The sequence below is a fragment of the Manihot esculenta genome, chromosome 10, assembly GCF_001659605.2.
Source record: "Manihot esculenta cultivar AM560-2 chromosome 10, M.esculenta_v8, whole genome shotgun sequence".
NCBI lineage: Eukaryota > Viridiplantae > Streptophyta > Magnoliopsida > Malpighiales > Euphorbiaceae > Manihot > Manihot esculenta.
The window spans coordinates 8,791,633-8,815,903 of record NC_035170.2 but is presented as its reverse complement, the minus strand read 5'-3'; the positions used below and the strand labels follow the sequence as shown (position 1 = coordinate 8,815,903).

Below are 24,271 nucleotides of genomic sequence, written 5' to 3'. Positions count from 1 at the left end.
TGCCCTAGCGTTTTTCAGCTTGAAAGGCATGCTTGATAATAATATGTCCCGTTTTCAATTATGAAGGAGATTTTATCTTCGTCATCTTTATCCATTTGGATTTGATGATGACCTGACAATGCATTCAAGGAAGAAAAATACTCAAACTCAATAGTGGCATTGACCAATATTAATATTTAGGAGGGGATAACAATCTTTGGGACAGACCTGGTTGAGGTCAATAAAATCAATATACATATGGTATTTATCGTTATATTTTTTTACAAGGATTGGGGTTTGTTAACCACTCGGCATATGCTATCTCCCTGACAAACATAGTCTCTACTAGTTTTTTCACCTCTAACCTCATAGCGTCCCACTTCTCAGCTCTGAACAGCCTATTCTTTTGTTCGACCGACCTAGCCTCTAGAAATACAATTTTTTATGGATCATCACTTCAGGGCTAATTTTGAGAATGTTTGTTGGCTTCCATGCGAAACTACTTAAGTGGTTGTGAATTAGTGTCATGATTGCTTTCTTCTGTTTAGAGTCCAAGTCAGCATTCATACTAAAGACCTGATTAGGATGCTCGTCGTCCAAAGGAAAATTCTCGAGCTCCCCAATGGGTTCCATTCTCTGCTTCTTACCTTCATCTCCCACTTCCATCACCTCTAGATGCACATCTTCTTTATCCTTTCCTTTCGCCACTACCGCCATATATACTACTTTAGACTCATCATGTCTACCCCTCACAGTGGCCACTCCTCCTTCGATTGCGAAATTTTGACCACTTCAAAATTGTATAGGACTGATTGTCCTAAGATGGTGTTGTACATCAAGGGTAGTTAGACTACCAAGAATTAAGCGTACGGAGTTCAATCAGTGGGTAGAGCTCCCAAGATAAGTATTAGCTTGATTTTCCTTTCAACGGGCATTGGTGCCCCTCCAATTCCCTTCACTAGTGCTTGGTCCCGGACCAGGCATTCCTCTAGTATCTTTATAGCTTAGAACACCCGATGAAAGAGAAGATTCACTTTACTTTCATCATTCACTAAATCTTCTACACCTATTTCATATGTAAATGCTCTAAGTATCATGTGTTCGACTTACTTATTTCATATGTTTCGTTCTAGATATTATATATCATATGTCATGAAACCTACCATCCTATTTTTATTAGTATCTCATACTAAACAAAGGTAAAAGTAAATTACTTCCAATATGGTATCTTGGATTGTAAATAGATGGACACAACAATTTTATTATTTATTTTCTTTAACTCTTGCACTTTTTCTATGTGAAATTTAAACTATTAAATTAAAAGAAATATTAAAATCCTATTATGTTACTGTTGTGTTACTGTTATATTAATGACAAAATACAACAATATAGTATTTTGCTTTAGGACATACAACTAATAAGATCGAGGGAAGTAGAGGATAAAAGTTATTAGTTGATAGAAAGAAGATGGGTTCGATGATCAGAGCAAGAATACCTTCCCTATGGATGGTGGTAGGAACTTTAGTTGGTATTATGATTTATCGCAAAATTCAACCCCTCTAAACTGATCGTGGTACCATAAGAGTTTTGATCTGTCGCAAGAGGACTTTAATAGGGCACAATAAAATAATTAATTATCGTTTTGGCTCTTTCTTTTTAGTTTTTGTTTACATCCTCACATGATTTAACGAAACTCACTGCCATCTTTTACTTTCAAAACACACCAACTAGAAACTTTTTAAGAAATTAAATAGTTATTTTTAAAAAAACAAATAATTACTTTTATGCTCTATAATATAACTTAACTAATTAAATTGTTATTATATTTTATAAATTTTATTAAAAATACCCTATAATTTATTTCATTTAACTATGGGAACTGTTCAATTTAGCCATTAGTTAATGCATTAAAATTTTTTAATTTCAAAATTACCCCCACTTCCTTACTCTCCTCCTTCCTCCAGGATCTCCCCATCTCTCTCTTCACCAACATATCTAATAGAGAAGACCAAAGGGATAATTACTCCAAAATCAGGTGTCGTAGTTGATTATTAGATACTGGACTCCGTCATATCTTGGCCTCGATCACAGTTTGCTTCCGCTTTGCTTTACACCTTGTTTCCAGACATAATACCTATTCAGACCCATCGTTTTGTTTTTATCGCATATGAAAATCAAACCCATGCCAGTATTTCTCTAGCTAAGTTGATGATAGGTTGATGAAGTTGGGTTCCTTAGCAACCAAAAGAGGCAAGGAAGAAGAGAATGGTACATTACATGAATTGCAATCATCACAACAGCCAACCAAATCAGAGTGCAAGATCACCATACAAGGCTTAATTGGAATGATAATGTCGCACCAACAACTCAACCTACTTCAGGGAATTGCCTGCTACCATTGTTGTTTGGATCTTTTATGTAAGCTCATCAGAGTCATCAACAACAAATGTCGTCAAATAGATGACATGTGGATTATTTCACTGCAAGGCTTAATTGGAATGATAACCTAGGAATTGGGTCTACTGGCCTGCTGCCATTACTATTTCGACCCTCTATGCAAGCTCATCAGTCATCAGTAATAAGTGTCATCAAATAGGTCAATGTGGATTATTTAGATGCGGTGATCGTCTTTTTTGAAATTACTACTCTTTGAGATATTTAATTACGGATTTATGATTAATAGATGAATTTGTTGTTTTGATCTTAATATATAATAGACATTATCTAAGTATGTTAATCTCATATATATCTTATCTATGTAGAGAACTCTATCACTAATTAGGATGATAGACAATATTATCTAACCATGTTAACTTCATCGGTAGCTTATCTATGTATAGCTCTATCTATATCTTATGATTTTCCTAGGCATTAATCGTTATCCTTGTTAGTGATATAGTTCTGTACACTTGTAACAACACACTGTATATAAATCCAATTACCATCAGTACAATTGTCAAGCTTCCCATGCAACATCCCTTTTACTGCATGTCTTTATGTATACATGTTTTTTTTTATGTTTATCCAGAATCATGTATACATGTTTTTTTTATGTTTATCCAGGGTAAGAATATAAGATTTCTTCTCCAGAAAATGTTAAAGCGGAGGTAGGACCGTGGCGAAGTCCCAAGAAAGATGATTTGCTTATTGATTGTTGGTTTGCCAATGGCACTTTACCACCACAGTATAATCCTCCACTGGGGTTGTTCACTTCACGGCTAATTGTAAGAGGCTTAAGAGAGGAAGAGTAGAGTAATTTTGGAATTAAAAAAATTTAATATATTGATTAACCGCTAAATTAAATAGTTATCTTTTATGATTAATAAAAATAAATTATACGAATATTTTATTTTAATTTATAAACTATAAAAACAATTTAATTAGTTAAATCATATCTCTATTATCCCTTTAAAAATTATAAAATTAAAAAATTAAAAAACTATAGACTAATATATTTTTAAATAAATGAACTAAGCTAATCCATTAAGCCACAAAACTAAATAGAATTTCCCTAACATCAATTTCAATTGCCCTCCAAATTGTGCATGACACAGAATTACCATTTCAATTGAGGATCCCAAAATGGCGCCCTTCTCATTCTGAGTTTTGTGACCATAAATTTTTCCTTTTTCCTGCTCCCATTAGGCAAAAGCACGAGGAACTTCTTCACAGGCCAAGCAAATATATAATCTCAAACTGTTGAACAACAATACAATTTAAGCATAAGTGTATTATTACAAATCAGAGATAGCACAGGCAACTTGTGATGTATCACGAAACAGAAGGAATCAACAACTTTCCAATGTTTATTCAGAGTCAGAGTCATGCCTCCTCCTCTTGTCTTTCTTGTGCTTTTTTCTGTCATCTGAATCATATGAACGTCGTTTCTCACGCCTTTCACGTTTCTCATGTTTCTTTTCCTCGTGCCTCCTCTTCTTTCTGCTGCTTTCATCCTCCTTTTCGCCTTCTCCAGAGTTACTGGGTAATGAATCACGCACATCCTCCTTCACTGGCTCAGGCGACGCTTCCCTGTGGTTATAAGGAAGAGTACTTGGGTCTTCCCAAGGGCGGGGTGCTCTGCAGTAACAATTCAAGCCAGAAATATTTAAAAAGAGAACCAGGCTTAAAAACATGGAAGAGAGAGAGAGAGAGGGGACAATGTAAATTAAGTTTGATATTGTAAAAGATAGCCTTAGTGATCCCACAGCCCAGCTGATATCAATGGCTAGTTATAGTCACAAGCAACAGTACTAGTTACACCTGTATTAATCAATAACGGGGCAGACAAAGCACACCAGTAAAAGCATCTCATACTGGTCCCCAGAAGTTGCAACGTAAATTCTCCAAGCCACTCGTGCATATATCATACATCGTGTATCAGTTATTTGACCACCCCTCTAGAACAAAAGCATCAACCATGTGTCAAGACAAAGCAGCAAATTCCATGAACAGTGTCTCTAAAATTATCCAAGGGCTTAAAAAAAGGGGAAAAAAAAAGTTTCTGCATGTCCCTTCCCTGCCTAAAAGAATTGTGTGTGGGATGTGCTTGATCCAAGTTGACATAAAATGCCTATTTTATCATTATCAACTATAAGTACTAAATACTAAATACGTGTCTTGTAATTATCAGTTCTGGCAAATATGCAAATATGCAAATTAACAACCAACCATGCTTCGCAAAAACAGGGCACAAATCATAGTTTTAAATAATGACCATTGCATGATAAAAGGAAAATAAGCTTAGCATTACTGTTACCCCCATTATATAATGGATTTTTATAATTGCAGCCATAAAGGCCAATAAAGCTATATAAAAGTAATGGCTGTTATTTTCTTTTCTGGGTTAGAATCTTCAGATTTTCTTTACAATATTCATGTGAAGAACACAAGAAGGAATCCCTTTTACCCTCTCTTTTTTTTTTTTTTGTGGGGGGGGGGGGGGGGTGTTTATATATTTTTTTCTCTTTTTGGGTTGGGCGGGGTGCAGTAGGCTATTTTCACTTGCACATTCAGATCGGTATCTCTCTACGCATCCTGCCATTTCCCCCTTATCTCAAATTTCTCCACATTAAGAAAAAATCCTAATTCATTTCTCTACAAACTTTTGAACAAGCATAGATCATCAAATAGTCCATGTAATTTTCAAGTGAAGCAAGCGCAAGAAGTTTTTTTTGTTTTTGTTTTTTCTAATTTTTAGCTATGTTTTAATCAATTTTAGGTGAATAAGAGAATAAGTAGAAAATATATTAAAGAAAGTCTTAAGATTTAATAATATTTGCCAAGTATAAGTTTAGGCTTTGGCAAGATAAAATTGAAGAAAAAAGATGATGTGATTTTAAATAAAATAAAACAGTTATTCAATTAATTAATTAGGTTATATAGACAAATTAACTATTGAAATTAATTTTTATAATTAAATACTACCTCCATCCCACAATATCTGTGGTTTACGGTTTATATGCCAAAACCAATAAAACTAATTAATAGCCTTCATTTCAGAAAAATTTATAATAATTTGTATAAAATATCTTTTAGATGGTCATGTTTTTTCACATATTAGCATTAAATGACTTGAAAGCTAGTAAAGGTATACATGGAAATAAAAATTAATGTTACTTTGAAACAGATAATTAGATAATTTGAGATAAAAAATTCTCTAAAATGACAATTATTGTAGGACGAAGGTAGAAGTAAGTTTAAAATCTAATTTTAAATTTATCGCTTAGTTGCTTATCCTAATTATTATAGATAAGCATTAACAAGTCAATTTAATGGGCATAGGGTATACATTAATAAAAAAAATTGATGTAATTTTAAGAATAGAATAAATTTGTTCTGCAATTTCATTAATGAGGTCATAATATTTGTGAAATAAGTAATTATAATATTAACTTTTAAATTATTTTTCATAAATTTAAGAAAAAGCATTTAATCGGTTCGGTTCTAATCGTGGCTTGCTAGGTGTAGGCATTGACGTTTGAAGATCTCGCCTGCCCTTGTCACCTTGGTCGTCCTCGTCACTTCATCTGCCCCCATCACCTTCGGTCGCCTTTAAAGAAGAGATGCGATAAGGAAAGAGAAATCTAGAAAGTAACGATCGAGAGGATGAAGAATAGAATAACACTTAATAGGAGAAAGTCTAGCAATCGAGACTCAAGATGAAGAATAATGAAGAACCCAGACGTGCCAAAGGCGAGATGATCAACAGATCAAAAGATTTGGATTTGAGTCTCTAGCAGCAAACTTTGTGAATTGTAAAGTGTGAACATAAAAAGAGAGGAGCAGGGGTTTGAATGAAGCAATGATTGCTATAGATGAATAATAAATTGCTCGGTCGATTCAGTTAATTCGGTTACTTTAAGCGAATTAACCAAACCGAACTAAACTAACCTAAAAACCAAATTTATTAAAAATTAAAAGCCAAACCAAACAGTTTAAAACCAAAAAGAAGCAATCAAACTATTTCAGTTCGATTTTCTTAAACCGAAAACTGAATACCCCTGCATAAAATTAAAAATTAAGCAAGATTACAACCTAATTTTAAAATAAATGTTTAGTTGCTTAATGCTTACCTTAGTTTTATAGCTAAGGTATTAATTCATTACAATGGTATCAACATCATCAAGCTAATGTTGAAATGATCACAACTTCCAGTCCTAGGATCAAATTTAAGATAATAAAAGACTTCCTCAACATTCATTTTGTTGAGAAATAGGTTAGCTTTTTTACTATCTACTAAATTATTTTGATTTTGAGTTGATTAATGCTAATGACATCTGATAATGATGAATTTAATGTCTTTACTTAATATATTTATGCTTTACTACATAGCACTGTTGTTAGAATCTTAGGGTTTAACTCAATTTTCCAACAGATCGATTCAGATCTATGGGGTGTATCTTAAGTGTACCTAAACCCTACAATTCTCAATTTGATTTTATATTCTAGCGATTCAAATCTATAGGGCAAATTGCAAATGTATATGAATTGTGAAAAAATAAAAAAAATTGATCGTGAAATTTGTGAAGCAATATGAATTGACCGAATTTTTACCCAATTCAATTAATTATTTATAAAGAGTTTGTTAGATCTAATATTTTCAAAATTTAAGACCTTATTCATTTTTGCTCTAAAAAGTATATATAAAACCTTTTCTTAGCTAATTTCTTTCACCAACTTTTATGTTCTCTCCCCCTCTTTTTTCTTTTTAATTAATTTACTTAACTAATTATAATTGTCAACTTATGAAAACTTATATTAATAATATCCTAACCTGCTATCTTTTTTACTATTTAATCATTTGATCAAATTTAAATGGGAGTTTTCAGTATATCTAATTATGTATAATGATAACTATTGTCTACAATTCTAATACATAATTTATAACATTAAAACTATATAACATAATAAATACATATTATTCTATATGAAGAATATTTCTAATTAAATAAATGATAACTCTACACTTATCAAAATATATCATTATGATAATTTTTTACTTATTTCTAAAACACATTATTTTTAATTGATTTTTGGAATTTTTAGTAAATCTTATGATTCGATTTGATTCTTGATTCATGAAATGAAGAATTCGATTCTCGATTCGAATCTCAATTTGACAACTATGATATTAGTTTATTAGTTAGTTTTAATTATATTTCTAAATATAAAATTAATTTCATAAACTTAGTAATTTTTCAAAAATGCAGAGTGATAAACCATTTCAGGTGTATTTCCATTTTTGATGACCATGACTGCAATCTAAAACCACAGTACAAATCCAAAAATGATAAAATGAGTATACAAAACCTTGCCAAAGATTATATTGACTTGAGGATGTACCAAATGTCCCCAAAAACATGCACTTACATACAAGTTTGACCGTGGCTTTGGCCATAAGACATTATACGGTGTTGAACATAGAAGGCTATTCATTGCTAAGCCTCCTCTTTTTTTTTCTTTTGCCAAGAAAAGAGAACAGAAAAGGGGTTCAAGTGCAACCTTATTGTATCAATGATACAGCCCATAGTATATCATGCAAGTCGGTCAGTATTTAACTCATGCTTTTACGAAAATGAATAGTTCACCATGGGATGTAAAGAAGAAAAAAAAATACCTTGAGAAACCAAGACCATCAACACGTGCAGCTTCTGCATGCCCTGCTCCCAAATCTTCTGCTGTAGAGCCTCGCTTCACGAGTTCAGAGAACTCGTGTTTATCAAGCCGATTCCCTTGAGATCGGCTAGCACGCTTTGGAGCTAAACCAAGTGCCTCTCTCATGGCCTGCTCCTCCTCTTCCTTAATTCTTTTTATTTCATCTTGTAAGGCATCTTTACCTGAACTCTCAGAATTTTTGCCCCTGGCATACCAGTGCAGATCTTTCCCTGCAAATAATTGTTAAGTTTTTATTACAAGAAAAAGAAAAAGAAGGGAAGGGTAACAATAGAAGAGAAGGAAAATAACCTAAAAGGGCTACATCTTTATTCAATTTCCATCCCCTTACATGGTACATAGTGCATATTTACAATGAGAAATTACCAAAATGTAGATCCTTAAATTTAGGAAGATATATCCCTTAAATTAAGGAGATAATCCCTAAATTAAGGTGCAATTTTCTTCTTAATTTAAGGAAAATCTCATCAATTCTGACATTTTCCTTGATGAGATTCTTATTGAATCCAAAGACTAACCCCTTAAGTAACAAACAAGTAAAACCAGCAGAATAAAAGTGACCCAAAAATTATCCTTCGAGCATTGCAACAGGTTTAGCAACAAAGAAGGATTACCAACATCTTCAAGAGGCAGCAACAAACTTGGCCAGGCTCCCTTGTCTCATCGAAAGCTGAGTTAAAAGAACAGGTTTTTAGAATTAAGATTTAGGGAGAAGGAGAGTTTAGGGACTAAAACCCATAAGAAGGAGAATTGGTTTTGAGACTCAAACCCATAGCTTTAGCTTTAGAAAGAGAAAAAAAAATAGAGTGAGAACTTCAACCCTTGCTCCAACAAAGGATAAGAAATTAAGAAGAGAGTAGCTACTTCAACCCTTGGCTCTCAAATCATGGAGGAGAGAAGAATAGTTAGAAGAATCCTAGAATTTTTTAAGGGAGATAAGCAAGAGTAACCCCCATAATTTTCTCTAGGTTCTAATACCATATTAAGTTTTTTAGAAGGGAAGGAAAACAATAGAAGAGAAGGAAAATAACTAAAAGGGCTACATCTTTACTAATAAAGGAGAAAGATGAGACACTATTATTCCATGTCTATCTCATGTTCTTCTAGCAGTGTAAGAATTACTCTGAGACTCCAAAACCTAGTGAATTTAAGGCACAAAGTTACACAAAAATGGCTATGAAACTAATTTTCCAAAAGGCAGAAATCAAAAATTATTTCAGGTCAAGCAATAAGCTATTAGGCCCAAAAAACCAGAGAAATTAGTGTATACCAATTGATTAACATTTCTCAATGTTTCTAGGAGAGATCAAAGAATCATGTATGGTGTAGTCTAGAATACGAAAGAAGGTTCCAGAAGAGAATCAGTTAATTAACCAGACAAGCAACAACCTTTCGGAGAGTTTCTTGGCAAAGCACATGGCAGAGAGCAGCAAGAAAGGTTTGTGGTGGGAGGGAGCAAATGTTTTTCTTTTCCATCTAGTTTGTTAGCCTGGAGGCAGAAGGGGATTCCTGCTCGGGAGATTCTATCCTGGTACTTTAATTTGTTTTCAATTTTTTTTGTATTCAGTACAGGTTTCTAGGGTTCATCAATCAATATATCACAATTCTTTTACATCAAAACTTCCATTTTCATTTCTATAATTCATAATTACAGATTTATGATTGCTTTATCAAAAAGTCTTTGATGGATCCACTAACCATAAACCTCAAAGAAATGTATCAAAAAATAGAAAGAAGAATGACAATAATAATATTTTAAAACAAATTCACTTTCCGAATATTTTTTCAGAATATATTACAAAAATTACAGCCACCAAGAAAGTGGGACTGGTTTTTTCATTGTCAATTACAAGGTTTGTACAATAATTAAGAAATAGTTCTTAATTACAAATTACTTTGAGTTGGCCACATGAATCCTTTTTCATCATTTGGTTCTGTTATGCATAGGACAAATTAAAAAAAGAAAAAAAATTTACTATTTAGTTCATGTGATGTAGTAAAACTAACTAATTAGTCTATTTATTTTCCAAAAAAACTTAATTAGTCCTTGTATTTTCAAATTGTTAACTATTTAATCCTTATCTCTTCAAACCGTTAGCCATGAATAATGTGAAATGACTAAAATGTCATTTGGTCTAATTAGCATGTGCAATTGCAAAACATAATTATTCAATCTCTTCAGTTTCAAAACCATAACTGTTTAGCCCCTACAATTTCAAAATCACAACTATTTAGTCCCTACAATTTCAAATTCACAATTATTTAGCCCTTGCATTTATGGAAGGGACTAAATAGTTAATGATGTGAAAAGACAGGCAATAACTAATGTGTTTTTGAAAATAAAGGAACCAAGTGTTAAGTAATTTGTTTCACTAACTATAGGAACTAAATAATAATTTCGAAAAATTACTATTTAGTCCATGTATTATGGGAAAACTCACAAATTGGTCTTTCAATTTTGAAATATACATTAAAATGTTCCCGACGTTTTAAAAAATCTACTAATTAGTTTCTCCATTAACTTTAGTAATTAAATATTGTAAAAAAGTCTAAAACACCCTCAATACAGAAAGACTGATTAGTAGACTTCTTATAAAACTGGGGGATTAGCTAATAAATTTTTTCCAAACTATAGGGACTAAATAGTAAAAAATTTAACAACTAAAACTAACGGAAGGATTAACTAGTAGATTTTTTGAAACATTAGGGATGTTATAATGTACTTTTCAAAACCGAGGAACCAACTAGTGAGTTTTCTCATGACATATGAACTAAATAGTAAATTTCCTAATAATTTTTCCAAACAAAAAAATCATGACGGAGGTTTCAAGACAGCATTTAGTGTGCATGTGTGTGTGTGTGTGTGTGAGAGAGAGAGAGAGAGAGAGAGAGAGAGAGAGAGAGAGAGAGAGAAAATTTCATTTCCCTCAACTTTTCCTTGATTTCAAATGATGTCCAAATTTGTTAATAAGAAGTTGCATAACATGCATCCTTGGTATGTTGAGATTCAAGAAAAGATGATAAGGGCAGTTAGAGATTGCACACAATTGTGGCTATGTTCTATTTCTCAGCTCATGATAGTGTTGAAAAGAATTGGGTATAAAAGCTCCAAGTAGTAGCATTGAAAAAGGAGGAAAAAATGAACAAGAAGCTATCTTTGCTATAATGCAGCTTAGGGATGTCAGTCGGGCGGGTTTTCGCGGGTATCCGATCCGCCCAAACCCTATTAGGACGGATTTGGGTTTTTACAAAACGGATTTGGGCGGGTTCGGATTTGAAAAATGCTACCCGTCTCGGATTCGGGTAGGGTTCGGGAATAGGTGCTCGGATACCCGTTACCCGAACCCGATTAGCTATATTAACAAAACTAAGTGAAGTAACCCTAATCCCTAATTCCTTTTTTCATTTTACTCTGCTTTCCTCTCTTCGTCGGCGCCTCTCTCCCTCGCTTCCCTTCCCATAGTTCTCAGTCACGCCTCTCCCCCACTTCACTGACGACTGCCGGCAGCCCAGTCGGCACCGGCGACGTCTCCTTTCTCTCCCCAGTCAGCGATCTCCCCAGTCAGCGATATCTCCTTCTCTCTCTCCAGCGGCGACATCTCCGACTTCCCAGTTGGAGATAACTCTTCCCTCTCCCCGGTCGGCATCGGCGATATCTCCTTCTCTCTCTCCAGTCGGTGACATCTACTCTTTTCAATTGACGCTTCTCTCCTCCACTTCACTGATGCTAGAGACAACCCTTCCCCTCCTCAATCGGCGTCGGCGACATCTCCTGGAACTCTCTTCAGGTTTACAATTAAATTTTTTGATAATCAAGATCTTTTATGTGTATGTTCTTGAAAAATTTTTAGTTGCTATTAAAGATTTTTAGAATTTAGGAACTATTTATCTAATTATTTGGATACTGTTAAAAAATCTAATTATTTGCTATTTGATTAATGTAATACTGTTGATTTTTAGAATTTATGGAATTAATCTGATTATATGATTATAAATCATTATTTGCTGGGTTGCTGAGTTGCTGGTTCTTGTTATTGAACACACTGCTGGGTCTGCTGGGTTGTGCAACTGTTAGGTGTAGTTTATTTGGCAGTTTTTCTCATCGAATTGAATTAAAAAAATCGGGTTCGGGTATTGTGCGGGTATTGTTAAACGGGTTCGGGACGGATTCGGATAGTAAAAATAAAATATTAAACGGATTTGGGACGGGTTCGGATTTTGTAAATATAATCGGGTTCGGATTTGGATACCCTGAATTTCGCGGGTACCCTACCCGTTGCCATCCCTAATGCAGCTGTTATATGCCCCATTACTTATATCCCAAATATCTGACAGTTCCATCAAAGATGAGCACAAAATAAGAATAAGAAAAGATCTTTGCTGTAATGCAGCTGTTATACACCCTCCTATTACTGAATGTCTGACAGCTTGCCTTAATTTAACTTCCATCTCTCAAATGAGCAAACATAGTTGAAAAAATCACCAATGCAACATAACTCGAAAGAAATCTCAAGAAATGAAAAGGAAACCAGATAAATGTCGAGTCATCTGCCAAGATAATTCTGTTCAATCAGACCTCATCGCTACTTTAGATATAATGTACAATTATCAGAATACTAGGGTCACCAAATTGCCATAGGTATACAAAAAAGTGGACTTTGAACATCAAGGAGCATAGAAAAAATCTCTGCTTTACAAAGTGGCTAAATTGGACCCACAACATCTCCCTTAATGTCCAACCTGCACCCTGTTGTGTTATGGATGATGGATAGCCTAAATCCATAACCAACATATTTTATTTATCTAATAGTTTCTTTTAAAATTTTTCATTATCTTGTCTTACCATATTTTCTGTTATCTTATCCTAGATCTGATAATTATTTGTATTAGTCTTCTACTTTGATTAGAAGTAGTAGAACCACCACTATAGAAGGGGTTTTATTTTATTCAATAAAACCCTTTTTATTCTAAGAATTGTGAGATTGAGACTCTCTCGCCTTGAGGTGTTAAGAGCTCCTTCTAATGAGCTCCTTTCCTGTCAATCATCCCATGATGCGATCCGTGACCGGGACCATAATAACGTAGTATCAGAGCCTGTCGCCGTGGGTGTTTCAACAAATCTAGAAAATCAGTTGAATTTTTTCATGCAATAATTTGATGGATGACTTAGTTCGTCAGATTTCTAAACTAGTTTGAACATTCAATAAGGAATTGAATCAAAGCTAAGATAGATCGAGCTACGGCCAATCAAATTTTGGTCAACAAGCAAATAAGAAGATAGAGGTATTTGTGGTGCTCTAAAATGACAAACTCGACTTTCTAGCCAAGATAGATGCAACCAATCAAATTTTGGTCAACAAGCGAATGAGAAGATAGAGGTATTTGTGGTGCTCTAAAATGACAAACTCGACTTTCTATCGTGCGATGGCACAAATAGTATATTATCATCCTACATTCCGAGATCTACAAAAGCGGGTAGTAGATCATGTTTTAAAAGAACTTGATTTAGTTTCAAGTGAAGTTGTCTTTGATCCAGACACTCGGGTTTGGAAAGTAGTAGGTGGTGGGCAATTTGTCCTGAATGTGAAGCTACATGGAAGCCTATCATTTATTTTCATGCTACATATCCTACATTTGAGGTTGAGAACAAGCTCCAAGGAGGAGAGTGAAATTATGGATAATAGATAGCCTACATCCATAACAAACCGATTTTATTTATCTAGTAGTTTCTTTTCAGATTTTTCATTATCTTATCTTATTATTTTCTGTGATCTTATCCTAAATCTAATAGTTGCTTGTATTAGACTTCAACTTTGATTAGAAATATTAGAACCACCACTATAAAAGGAGCTTTATTTTATTCAATAAAACAAGCAGATTTATCATAAGAATTGTGAGATTGAGACTCTCTCCTTTTTGAGTCTTGAGGTGTTAAGAGCTTCCTCCAATGAGCTCATTTCCTATCAATTATCCCATGACGCGATCCGTGACTCGGGACCATAACATGTTGCTGATCAACCAATAAAAAGTTCTCTGAAACCCCAACCTAAAACTCCTATTTCAGTGCAATGTTGGTTGATGCTAAACATTTAGGACCCATCCAAATTTATCAGCAAGCAGTTTTTAATATATGACTGTACAATTTTCTGGGAACATATAGCACCTTCACAATGATCCACTTAAATGATGCACAAAAATATATTTCAAATACTCCATATGTAGAAACATGTATGTGTAACTAGAAAATTTGATAGAGAGATGTTCTAGTATGTATAACTAGAAAATTGATAGAGAGATGTTCTAGAATTTTCATTCAAAATTGTCTCAATAAAAACACATTCAATCATGAAAAAAATGGAAATATAAAATTTGGTTCATTAAAATTTGCTAAAGGGCATTAATAAAGTGCATATGATTGCGTATTGATCAGAAGTGAAAGTATCTCTTGGCTGCACAATTATCACTTCCAATGAGATTTTTCAATTGATCCATAGCTATTGGTAATAATCATCTGCCATCCACTTAAGCAGCAACATGGGCAGACCAAAAACAAATATCTCTCTGGAATTTCTGTTCAAAATTGTATCAATAAAAACACATATTTTGATGGAAAATATGGAAACATAAAATTTGGTTCATTAAAATTTGCTAAAGGACATTATTGAAGTGCATATGATTGAATAGTGATCAGAATGAAGAAGTCTTGGCTGTATAATTCTCATTTCCAGTGTGATTTTTCAGTGATCCATAGTTATTGCTAATAATCATCTGCCATCCTCTTAAGCGCAAATATGGCGAGACCAAAAATAAAGAAAGATGCCAAAGAAAGTAAAACAACCTTAAAACCTCCTTTTATACAAGAGCTATTTCCATGAAATTTTAACTGAACTGTAGTTATTTTTACTAAATGAAAGAAAAATGTAACCAGAAAATACTGGGAACAGTTCCCTACCTCTTCTTAAATTAGGAATAGTGTCAAGAATGTAGAGGAATAGTCTGAAGAATGTAGAATTAAATAAAATATGACTTGTAGAAAAAGGAAATTTATTTTAGAAAAACCAGCAACAAGGAGCAAAACACCTAAATAGTTCTTGCAATACTAGAGAAGGGTAAACACAGTATACAGCCAATTACAGAGTACATTATGTGACAGCAAAACAGAAAATTCCCATGCTGAAATAGTAAATATTGGTTGGGCATGAGCATGACAACAGCATACCTTTCTGCCATCTTCCAACAGGGGCCTTAATACTGTGACCAAGGTAATTCTCCCTATGTTTATCAACCTTAACATCATCCCAGCTAAATTCTGCACATAACAAACACATAATTGTTAGAAAGCATATATATATTCAATAAAATCTTCCCAACAAAATTCTGTAAATTGGACAGCTTAACATGGTTGATGTAACTACAAGTCAAAATTGCCCACGGCAACGCACAAAAGATAAAGTTTGACAATTAATTAACACCCATCATAAATTTAAACTGCAAAAAAAATTAATACAATTAAAAATAATACAATTAAACTACCGCTACTATTGTTTCATAAAAAGAAGAAGAAGAAGAAGAAGAAAAAGAAGAAAGCTAGCAATATCTTTTAGTAGTATTTTTGCATAATAAATAATTAAGAATGAAGCAAAGGAATCCCAACTGAATTGAATGAGGAGCTCCTAAGAGAATTATACAAATTTCAGATACTCGCTGTTCAATCAACTAATCGCATGCCAAAAGTTAACTCAGATATTAACATTTGACCTAAACATGGTTGGCTTAGCTCCTAAAGATCACAATAATCCGAAAAAACGATAATAAGATTAAATTTGGAATCACAACATTCCGAATTATTCCAATTGAATTCACAATATAAATATAGCGGGGAAGAGCGCTTACGATCTCGGCCGCCACGGACGCCACCTCTGGTCGGATGATACATCGTTGCTTGTGACCGACTCGAGGACCGAAGGAAGAAAAATAATACGACAGCGTTCTCTTTTCCGCTGAATACCTACCTAACATATATATATATTTAAGAAATTACAAAAAGTTACCTAGTCCTTACTACTTTTTCAAATTTTTTTCCGGAAGGCAATTGTACTTTTTCAATTGAATCTTATAATTTAATTTGTGATTGAAAAAACTCTTATAATTACACTCATTAATAAAATGAAAATTTTCCTTTCATATTATTAAAAAATTATTATTAATTACAATTTAATTCTTAATTCTAATCAAATTTCTAATTTAATTCTTTATTTTAAAATTTAGCATTTTTTATTAATAAAATATTTTTTTAATTACTATTCATCCTTATATTTTTATAAATTAATTTTTAAATATTATAACTATTAAAAAATTATATTTTACAAAATAATCTTCCATATTTATTAAATTTTAATATCTTTTCTTTAAAAAATAATAAAATTAAATTAAAACAAGGATTTAATTTAAATGCACTATTCATCCATATTCAAGCTTCAAGAGCCCCTCCCTAACTATTCAACTTTTTCATTCTCATTTTCTCGTAGGTTTAGAATTTTTTTTTTTTAATTTTCATTTTATTTGTTCGAATATAAGCTATTTAAAATTAATGAGTATAAATTATTAATTTGGGAATATATAAAGCTTATTTGCAAATAATTATAATATTTAGTAATTAATTTGTTAAATTTTAAATTTTCAACTAAAATTCTAAAGTTTAACTGAATGAGTTATTTTATTAATATTAAAATTGTAATACCCGGCTAGAATCCGGCATCGGGATTCCTGCCTTCCGGCGGAATCTAGGGTGTTGGATCTCTCTCTAGAAGGGGTAAAATGTGTTTTCTCAAATGTCTTTACTGATTTCCTGGTTTTAAATGGAAATGAATTGAGTTTTGAAAAGGAAAAGACCAAGGAGGCAATTGCCAGGTTCGGCCGCCGAAAGTGAAGTTCGGCCGCCGAACATGGAAAGGCTTCGGGAGCGCCTTTGGCCTCCGAAAGTCTTGTTTGAACGAGCCAAGGTTCGGCAGCCGAAAGTGAAGTTCGGCCGCCGAACATGCATGAGTTTAGGGGGCACGTTAGGCTGCCGAAGGTCTTTGACCAGGCCACCTATAAAGGGCCCTCAGATCGGAAATGGGTGAGTTTTCTCCCCATTCTCGAGCTCAGGTGAGTTTATGCCTTCCTTTGGTCGTTTTCGTGTTTTCTCTACCCATCTCCCAAGTTTTTCATGATTTCTACCCTTGTGTTTGAAGATTTAAAGCTTAAAAGGAGTTTTGGGAGCTTGGAGCCTTTGGAGCTTGGATTCTCCACACCTCCGAGTTAGGGGTCACACCACCCTCGATCTTCAAGAGGTTAGTGTAGATCCTTGCTTTTCCTTATATTTAATGAAGTTTTAAGTAAGTTTTTATAGAGTTTGATGGTTGAGTTTGGGTAGAAAGGCATGTTTAAGGTTTATGTGGGTTTTATGCCCAATGTATGTTATGTGATGTTTGTGTTGAGGAGTTTATGTTAGTTTATGCTCCTTTATGCTTGTGGGAGTGAGTATGCATGATGGGGAGAGAGTATGTAAGGATTTGGGGTGTTTTGAGTTTGGTTTTTGGCTTGGCAGAATCGGACCTGTCGTCCAGAGGGGACCAGGTTCGGCCGCCGAAAGGAGTTTCGGCCGCCGAACCTGCATGGGAGGCAGTCTTTAGGCTGCCGAATGTGCCCCCGAAGGAGGGACTTTCGTTTCTGTCCTGAGGTTTCGGCCGCCGAACCTGCCGCCGAACCTACCCGAGTTTCGTCTCTGGAAGGGACTTTCGGCCGCCGAAGGTGCCGCCGAAAGTGCCCTGTCCAGCCGTTTCTTGGGTGTTTTCTATGCATGTTTAAGTGATGTTTAGAGGGGTTTTTGGGGAGTTGTTTATGAGTTGTTAGAATGTGTTTGGCACCTCATTCGAGTCCACCTGTGTAGGATCGGACCCGAGAGGCCGAGGAGGCCATTAGTGCTAGCAGGTGCAGAGTCAGTCGGCGTCTGCCAGGAGGTGAGTAGAACTAAACTTAATCTTTTATGCACAAAATCTAATGCCTAAAGCATGTTCATGCATCATGATTATGTATAGTAGGTTGATTGCACTAGTTCACGAATATGTTGCATTGCATTATTTCATGTTGATGTTGAGGTAGGTTTGGACCAAGGCGACTCCAATAGCCCATATCTGTCATTGAGTCTTGGGTAAGTCCTTTGAGAGCCGGACAAGTACATATAGGAAAGTCACTGTGAGCTCTCTGTGGACTAGGTACCCCGTCATGTATGTGTAAGTCCTGTGTGAGCTCCTTTGGGGGAGCCGGGCACCGACAGAGGGATTTTTGGGGTCATGTCCGATCTTTGAGAGTAAAGATGCTAGCAATTCAAAGGAACTCTCTAAAAACACTCCGTGGGGAATAGTTATCTGCATGAGCCCCGAGACGGACAAAGTGATGTGAATTACTTGTGTTATGACGCATTCATGAAAGCATGTAATTAATGAACTGTTTTCTATGTTTCTACTCACTGGGCTTTTTAGCTCACCCCTTTCCCCTAACCCCAGTGTTGCAGGTTTAAGTCAGAGTCCAGAGGCTGCAGGGTAAAGTCAAGGTTCAGATATGCATGTTGTAATAGCTTAGATTATGTTTATGTTTGGTAGTTTTAGAAGTGGACATGTAATATAAGTTGATGTAATGTAATTTGAGATAATGTATGAAACTGATAGTAGAGTTTATGTTTATGGATTAGAGTGTGCTTGGCCCTATAGACTGGTTAATCCCCGTTGATGCATGGTTATGTAATGTTTTTATGTTGAGTTGAGAACCAGGCTTGTGGTATGTAATGTTGACCCAGCTAGAGCATTTGATGAGGGCTCTAGCATGGGGAAGTTTATGTTCACAGTTATGTTGTAGCATACGGATCAAGCTTGGTGTATGTTCAGTTTTCATGTTTTTATGGTTAAGTTTTTAATCATGTATGGGATTTGACCAGGTAATAGTATGTATGTTTGGCTTGCTACGGGTCCCGGCGGCCTTAAGCCGATATGGATCCTAGCGCCGGTGGCGGTTCGGGCCGTTACAGAGGGGTATCGGTTTTCGGGCTGTTACAGAATGGTATCAGAGCTTTGGGCCTCGAGAGTACGGTGTGTTGCACATCGGAAAGAGGTTGGCTTAGAGGTTGTATTAGTAGGGCAAGCACATTAAGAAAGATTAAGAGTAGAATCATGTCCACTAGGATAGGATGTCGAGTCCTGTCTTGCTATGATGATGTGATATGCCATGATTTCATGCATGTGCATAAATGCTATGATGTATGACATGTTATGTATGCTATGTATGTATGATGTAGGTTCATGTGTTTCCACATGGACCGTATGATGCTGATGTTGTTTGCATGCTTGTGTGTGTGCTTCAGAGGAGTCAGGATGTGGGGTACTCGTCGATCTGTGGAATCGACAGGAGTTCCGTCAGAGAGGGAAGGTATGGACACCTTTCCCCCTACCCTGCCGAGAGCGCAGTCGTGGGGAGTCAGTAGATGGAGGACATCAAGGGACCCTAGGAGGTCTTTTGATGCAAGCAGAGAAGGTATGGATCTAAGGAGGATGTCAGCTAGTATGAGAGAGCCTGAGATGGATGTTCAGAGGAGAGATATGAGTTTGGATGTGGCTATGTTTGGAGAAGGTATGGGAGATTCCCAGGAAGATGCTCAAACCCAGGATTCCAGGATCTCGGGTTCAGGAGGGATTGATCCCTCCACTCTAAGTACAGCTGCCACGAGAGGTAAGAAATGGAAGAGAGGCCTCAGAAGGTCGAAGAAGAAGTTTTGGCAGAATTTGAAGGCCAGTCTGGGTTTTGGTGGTTCGAGTTCTGGTCGAGACACCACAGGATGTGTGAGGTGCGGAAGGCCGCACAAGGGAGTCTGCCGTTATGGGACGACAGCTTGTTATAGGTGCGGACAGGAAGGACACATAGCACGTGAGTGTCCTACTGTGCCCCGTTTAGTACAGTCTCAGCCAGTAGCTCCAGCCGTGTGTCAGATTGGTGGTCGAGGCAGAGGAAGAGGGTCAGCCTTTTCTTCTGAGGGTTCCCATGGAGAAGGTCCGTCAGCTTCAGCTCGGATCTTCACCCAAGCTCAGCAAGAGGCAGACACATCAAACATGGTGGCGTCAGGTACGCTCACTTTTGAATGTTCTGATGTGTATGTTTTGTGAACCCTAGTGTTTTTCTCTTTCTTTAGTTGCTCTAGGAGCCGCCGAGAGGTTGAGTTGATAGCTTCTGGGTTAGAGTGTTCTCTTTGGACAGTAGACTCTCGTGTGATTCATCTGTGGCAGAGTCAGTCTGCCGGTCCAGTTCTATGACAGTTGAGGGTAGATGCCTTCCACCCGACATTGAGGTCCTAGACTTGACTGTCTGGACGTCAGTTTAGGGTTGGACTGGTTTTTCTACTCGCGGTGCTATCTTGGTCTGCAGAGACAAGGTAGTCAGGCTCATAGGACAGGATGGGCTAAGGGTTTTCTTCTGAAGGAACACGGTAGGGATGCCTAGAGGTTTGATGTCAGCCTGTAAGGTTCGTAGGGTGCATAGGAGGGGTTATCAGAGGGTTCTAGTTCTTGCTGGAGAGTTAGTAGTTGGGTCGGGGAACCAGCCTCAGTGCCAGCTGTTAGAGCGAATTCTTAGATGTCTTCCCAGGCGAGTTGTCAGGTTTACCATCTGTCAGGGAGTTAGAGTTTGGTATAGGAGTGGTGTCTGGACACAGAACCATTTCTTTCCCTCCCTATAGGATGGTGCCTGCATAGAGAGAGGTAGCAGTAGAGTAGAGGTGAGATTTGGTAGACAAGGGGTTTTGTCCGACCTAGTACCTCATTCTGGATTGCTCCAGTATGGTTGTGGGAAACGAAGGATGAATCCTTGAGACTTTGTAACGACTGTAAGCTGTTAAACAAGGTCACTACCAAGGGCAGGTGTTCCCATGTAGGATGGATGATCTATTGGGACAGCTAGTAGGAGCGGTTTGTTTTCCCAGATAGATCGGAAATTCGGGTACTACCTGTGAGAGTTAGAGTTAGTTTTGGGGTTAGTAAAGATGAGAAGAGAAGAGTAAGAGCAGAGAAGGAGGAAGATAGAGAAGGATCAGAGTAGCGCAGCAGAAGCTCGTGGAGTTTAGGAACCTGGGAGTTCTTACTCCAGCGTTTGGTGTCTCTCTTTGGAGAGAAGCTTTAGGATTTGCTTGCTTGTTTATTGATGCTATGTTTCAGATGCCTGTTTGTTTGTTTTAACATTCGGGGACGAATGTTTTTGTAAGGGGGGTAGAATGTAATACCCGGCTAGAATCCGGCATCGGGATTCCTGCCTTCCGGCGGAATCTAGGGTGTTGGATCTCTCTCTAGAAGGGGTAAAATGTGTTTTCTCAAATGTCTTTACTGATTTCCTGGTTTTAAATGGAAATGAATTGAGTTTTGAAAAGGAAAAGACCAAGGAGGCAATTGCCAGGTTCGGCCGCCGAAAGTGAAGTTCGGCCGCCGAACATGGAAAGGCTTCGGGAGCGCCTTTGGCCTCCGAAAGTCTTGTTTGAACGAGCCAAGGTTCGGCCGCCGAAAGTGAAGTTCGGCCGCCGAACATGCATGAGTTTAGGGGGCACGTTAGGCTGCCGAAGGTCTTTGACCAGGCCACCTATAAAGGGCCCTCAGATCGGAAATGGGTGAGTTTTCTCCCCATTCTCGAGCTCAGGTGAGTTTATGCCTTCCTTTGGTCGTTTTCGTGTTTTCTCTACCCATCTCCCAAGTTTTTCATGATTTCTACCCTTGTGTTTGAAGATTTAAAGCTTAAAAGGAGTTTTGGGAGCTTGGAGCCTTTGGAGCTTGGATTCTCCACACCTCCGAGTTAGGGGTCACACCACCCTCGATCTTCAAGAGGTTAGTGTAGATCCTTGCTTTTCCTTATGTTTAATGAAGTTTTAAGTAAGTTTTTATAGAGTTTGATGGTTGAGTTTGGGTAGAAAGGCATGTTTAAGGTTTATGTGGGTTTTATGCCCAATGTATGTTATGTGATGTTTGTGTTGAGGAGTTTATGTTAGTTTATGCTCCTTTATGCTTGTGGGAGTGAGTATGCATGATGGGGAGAGAGTATGTAAGGATTTGGGGTGTTTTGAGTTTGGTTTTTGGCTTGGCAGAATCGGACCTGTCGTCCAGAGGGGACCAGGTTCGGCCGCCGAAAGGAGTTTCGGCCGCCGAACCTGCATGGGAGGCAGTCTTTAGGCTGCCGAATGTGCCCCCGAAGGAGGGACTTTCGTTTCTGTCCTGAGGTTTCGGCCGCCGAACCTGCCGCCGAACCTACCCGAGTTTCGTCTCTGGAAGGGACTTTCGGCCGCCGAAGGTGCCGCCGAAAGTGCCCTGTCCAGCCGTTTCTTGGGTGTTTTCTATGCATGTTTAAGTGATGTTTAGAGGGGTTTTTGGGGAGTTGTTTATGAGTTGTTAGAATGTGTTTGGCACCTCATTCGAGTCCACCTGTGTAGGATCGGACCCGAGAGGCCGAGGAGGCCATTAGTGCTAGCAGGTGCAGAGTCAGTCGGCGTCTGCCAGGAGGTGAGTAGAACTAAACTTAATCTTTTATGCACAAAATCTAATGCCTAAAGCATGTTCATGCATCATGATTATGTATAGTAGGTTGATTGCACTAGTTCACGAATATGTTGCATTGCATTATTTCATGTTGATGTTGAGGTAGGTTTGGACCAAGGCGACTCCAATAGCCCATATCTGTCATTGAGTCTTGGGTAAGTCCTTTGAGAGCCGGACAAGTACATATAGGAAAGTCACTGTGAGCTCTCTGTGGACTAGGTACCCCGTCATGTATGTGTAAGTCCTGTGTGAGCTCCTTTGGGGGAGCCGGGCACCGACAGAGGGATTTTTGGGGTCATGTCCGATCCTTGAGAGTAAAGATGCTAGCAATTCAAAGGAACTCTCTAAAAACACTCCGTGGGGAATAGTTATCTGCATGAGCCCCGAGACGGACAAAGTGATGTGAATTACTTGTGTTATGACGCATTCATGAAAGCATGTAATTAATGAACTGTTTTCTATGTTTCTACTCACTGGGCTTTTTAGCTCACCCCTTTCCCCTAACCCCAGTGTTGCAGGTTTAAGTCAGAGTCCAGAGGCTGCAGGGTAAAGTCAAGGTTCAGATATGCATGTTGTAATAGCTTAGATTATGTTTATGTTTGGTAGTTTTAGAAGTGGACATGTAATATAAGTTGATGTAATGTAATTTGAGATAATGTATGAAACTGATAGTAGAGTTTATGTTTATGGATTAGAGTGTGCTTGGCCCTATAGACTGGTTAATCCCCGTTGATGCATGGTTATGTAATGTTTTTATGTTGAGTTGAGAACCAGGCTTGTGGTATGTAATGTTGACCCAGCTAGAGCATTTGATGAGGGCTCTAGCATGGGGAAGTTTATGTTCACAGTTATGTTGTAGCATACGGATCAAGCTTGGTGTATGTTCAGTTTTCATGTTTTTATGGTTAAGTTTTTAATCATGTATGGGATTTGACCAGGTAATAGTATGTATGTTTGGCTTGCTACGGGTCCCGGCGGCCTTAAGCCGATCTGGATCCTAGCGCCGGTGGCGGTTCGGGCCGTTACAGAGGGGTATCGGTTTCCGGGCTGTTACAAAAATTTTAACAATTAAATTCAAAAGATATATAGACCGAACTGGAATTTTTATTAATTTTTAAGAATTAAATTAGGGTAATTTTTATTTATAGTTAATAAACTTAAATCACTATTTTATTACAAGCATTAAATTTTAATTTATTTTAAAAAAATTATCAATTTATTTAAAATAGTCATTTAAATAAATTTTTAATAAATTTTTCAATAAAATACCCATATAATATAATATACAAAATTATCACATTATTTAACACGTCACTATATGTCATTTTGCTATGTTAATAAACTTTATAATATAATTAATTATAATTTAAAAAGTTAGAATTTAATTGATAAATTTTTAAAATTTATAATATAATTATAAATTATTTTAAAGGTTACAGTTTTTTATTATTTTTTAAAATTAAAATTAATAATATTAAAAAATAATTATAATATTATTATAATTTTTTTAATTTTATCAA

The 24,271-nt window shown here is 36.4% G+C and overlaps 1 protein-coding gene across 1 annotated transcript; it reads right to left on the bottom strand.

Annotated features, from left to right (window-relative positions):
• Window positions 1-3,641: 3,641 nt before the first annotated feature.
• Window positions 3,642-16,192, bottom strand: LOC110623906 (multiple myeloma tumor-associated protein 2 homolog). The gene is made up of 4 exons (XM_021768928.2): window positions 16,045-16,192; window positions 15,371-15,460; window positions 8,096-8,363; window positions 3,642-4,056 (listed from the first exon to the last, which is right to left on the bottom strand). The coding sequence occupies exons 1-4, from the start codon at window positions 16,085-16,087 to the stop codon at window positions 3,786-3,788; spliced, it is 672 nt and encodes a 223-aa protein (XP_021624620.1). The 5' UTR covers window positions 16,088-16,192; the 3' UTR covers window positions 3,642-3,785.
• Window positions 16,193-24,271: the final 8,079 nt, after the last annotated feature.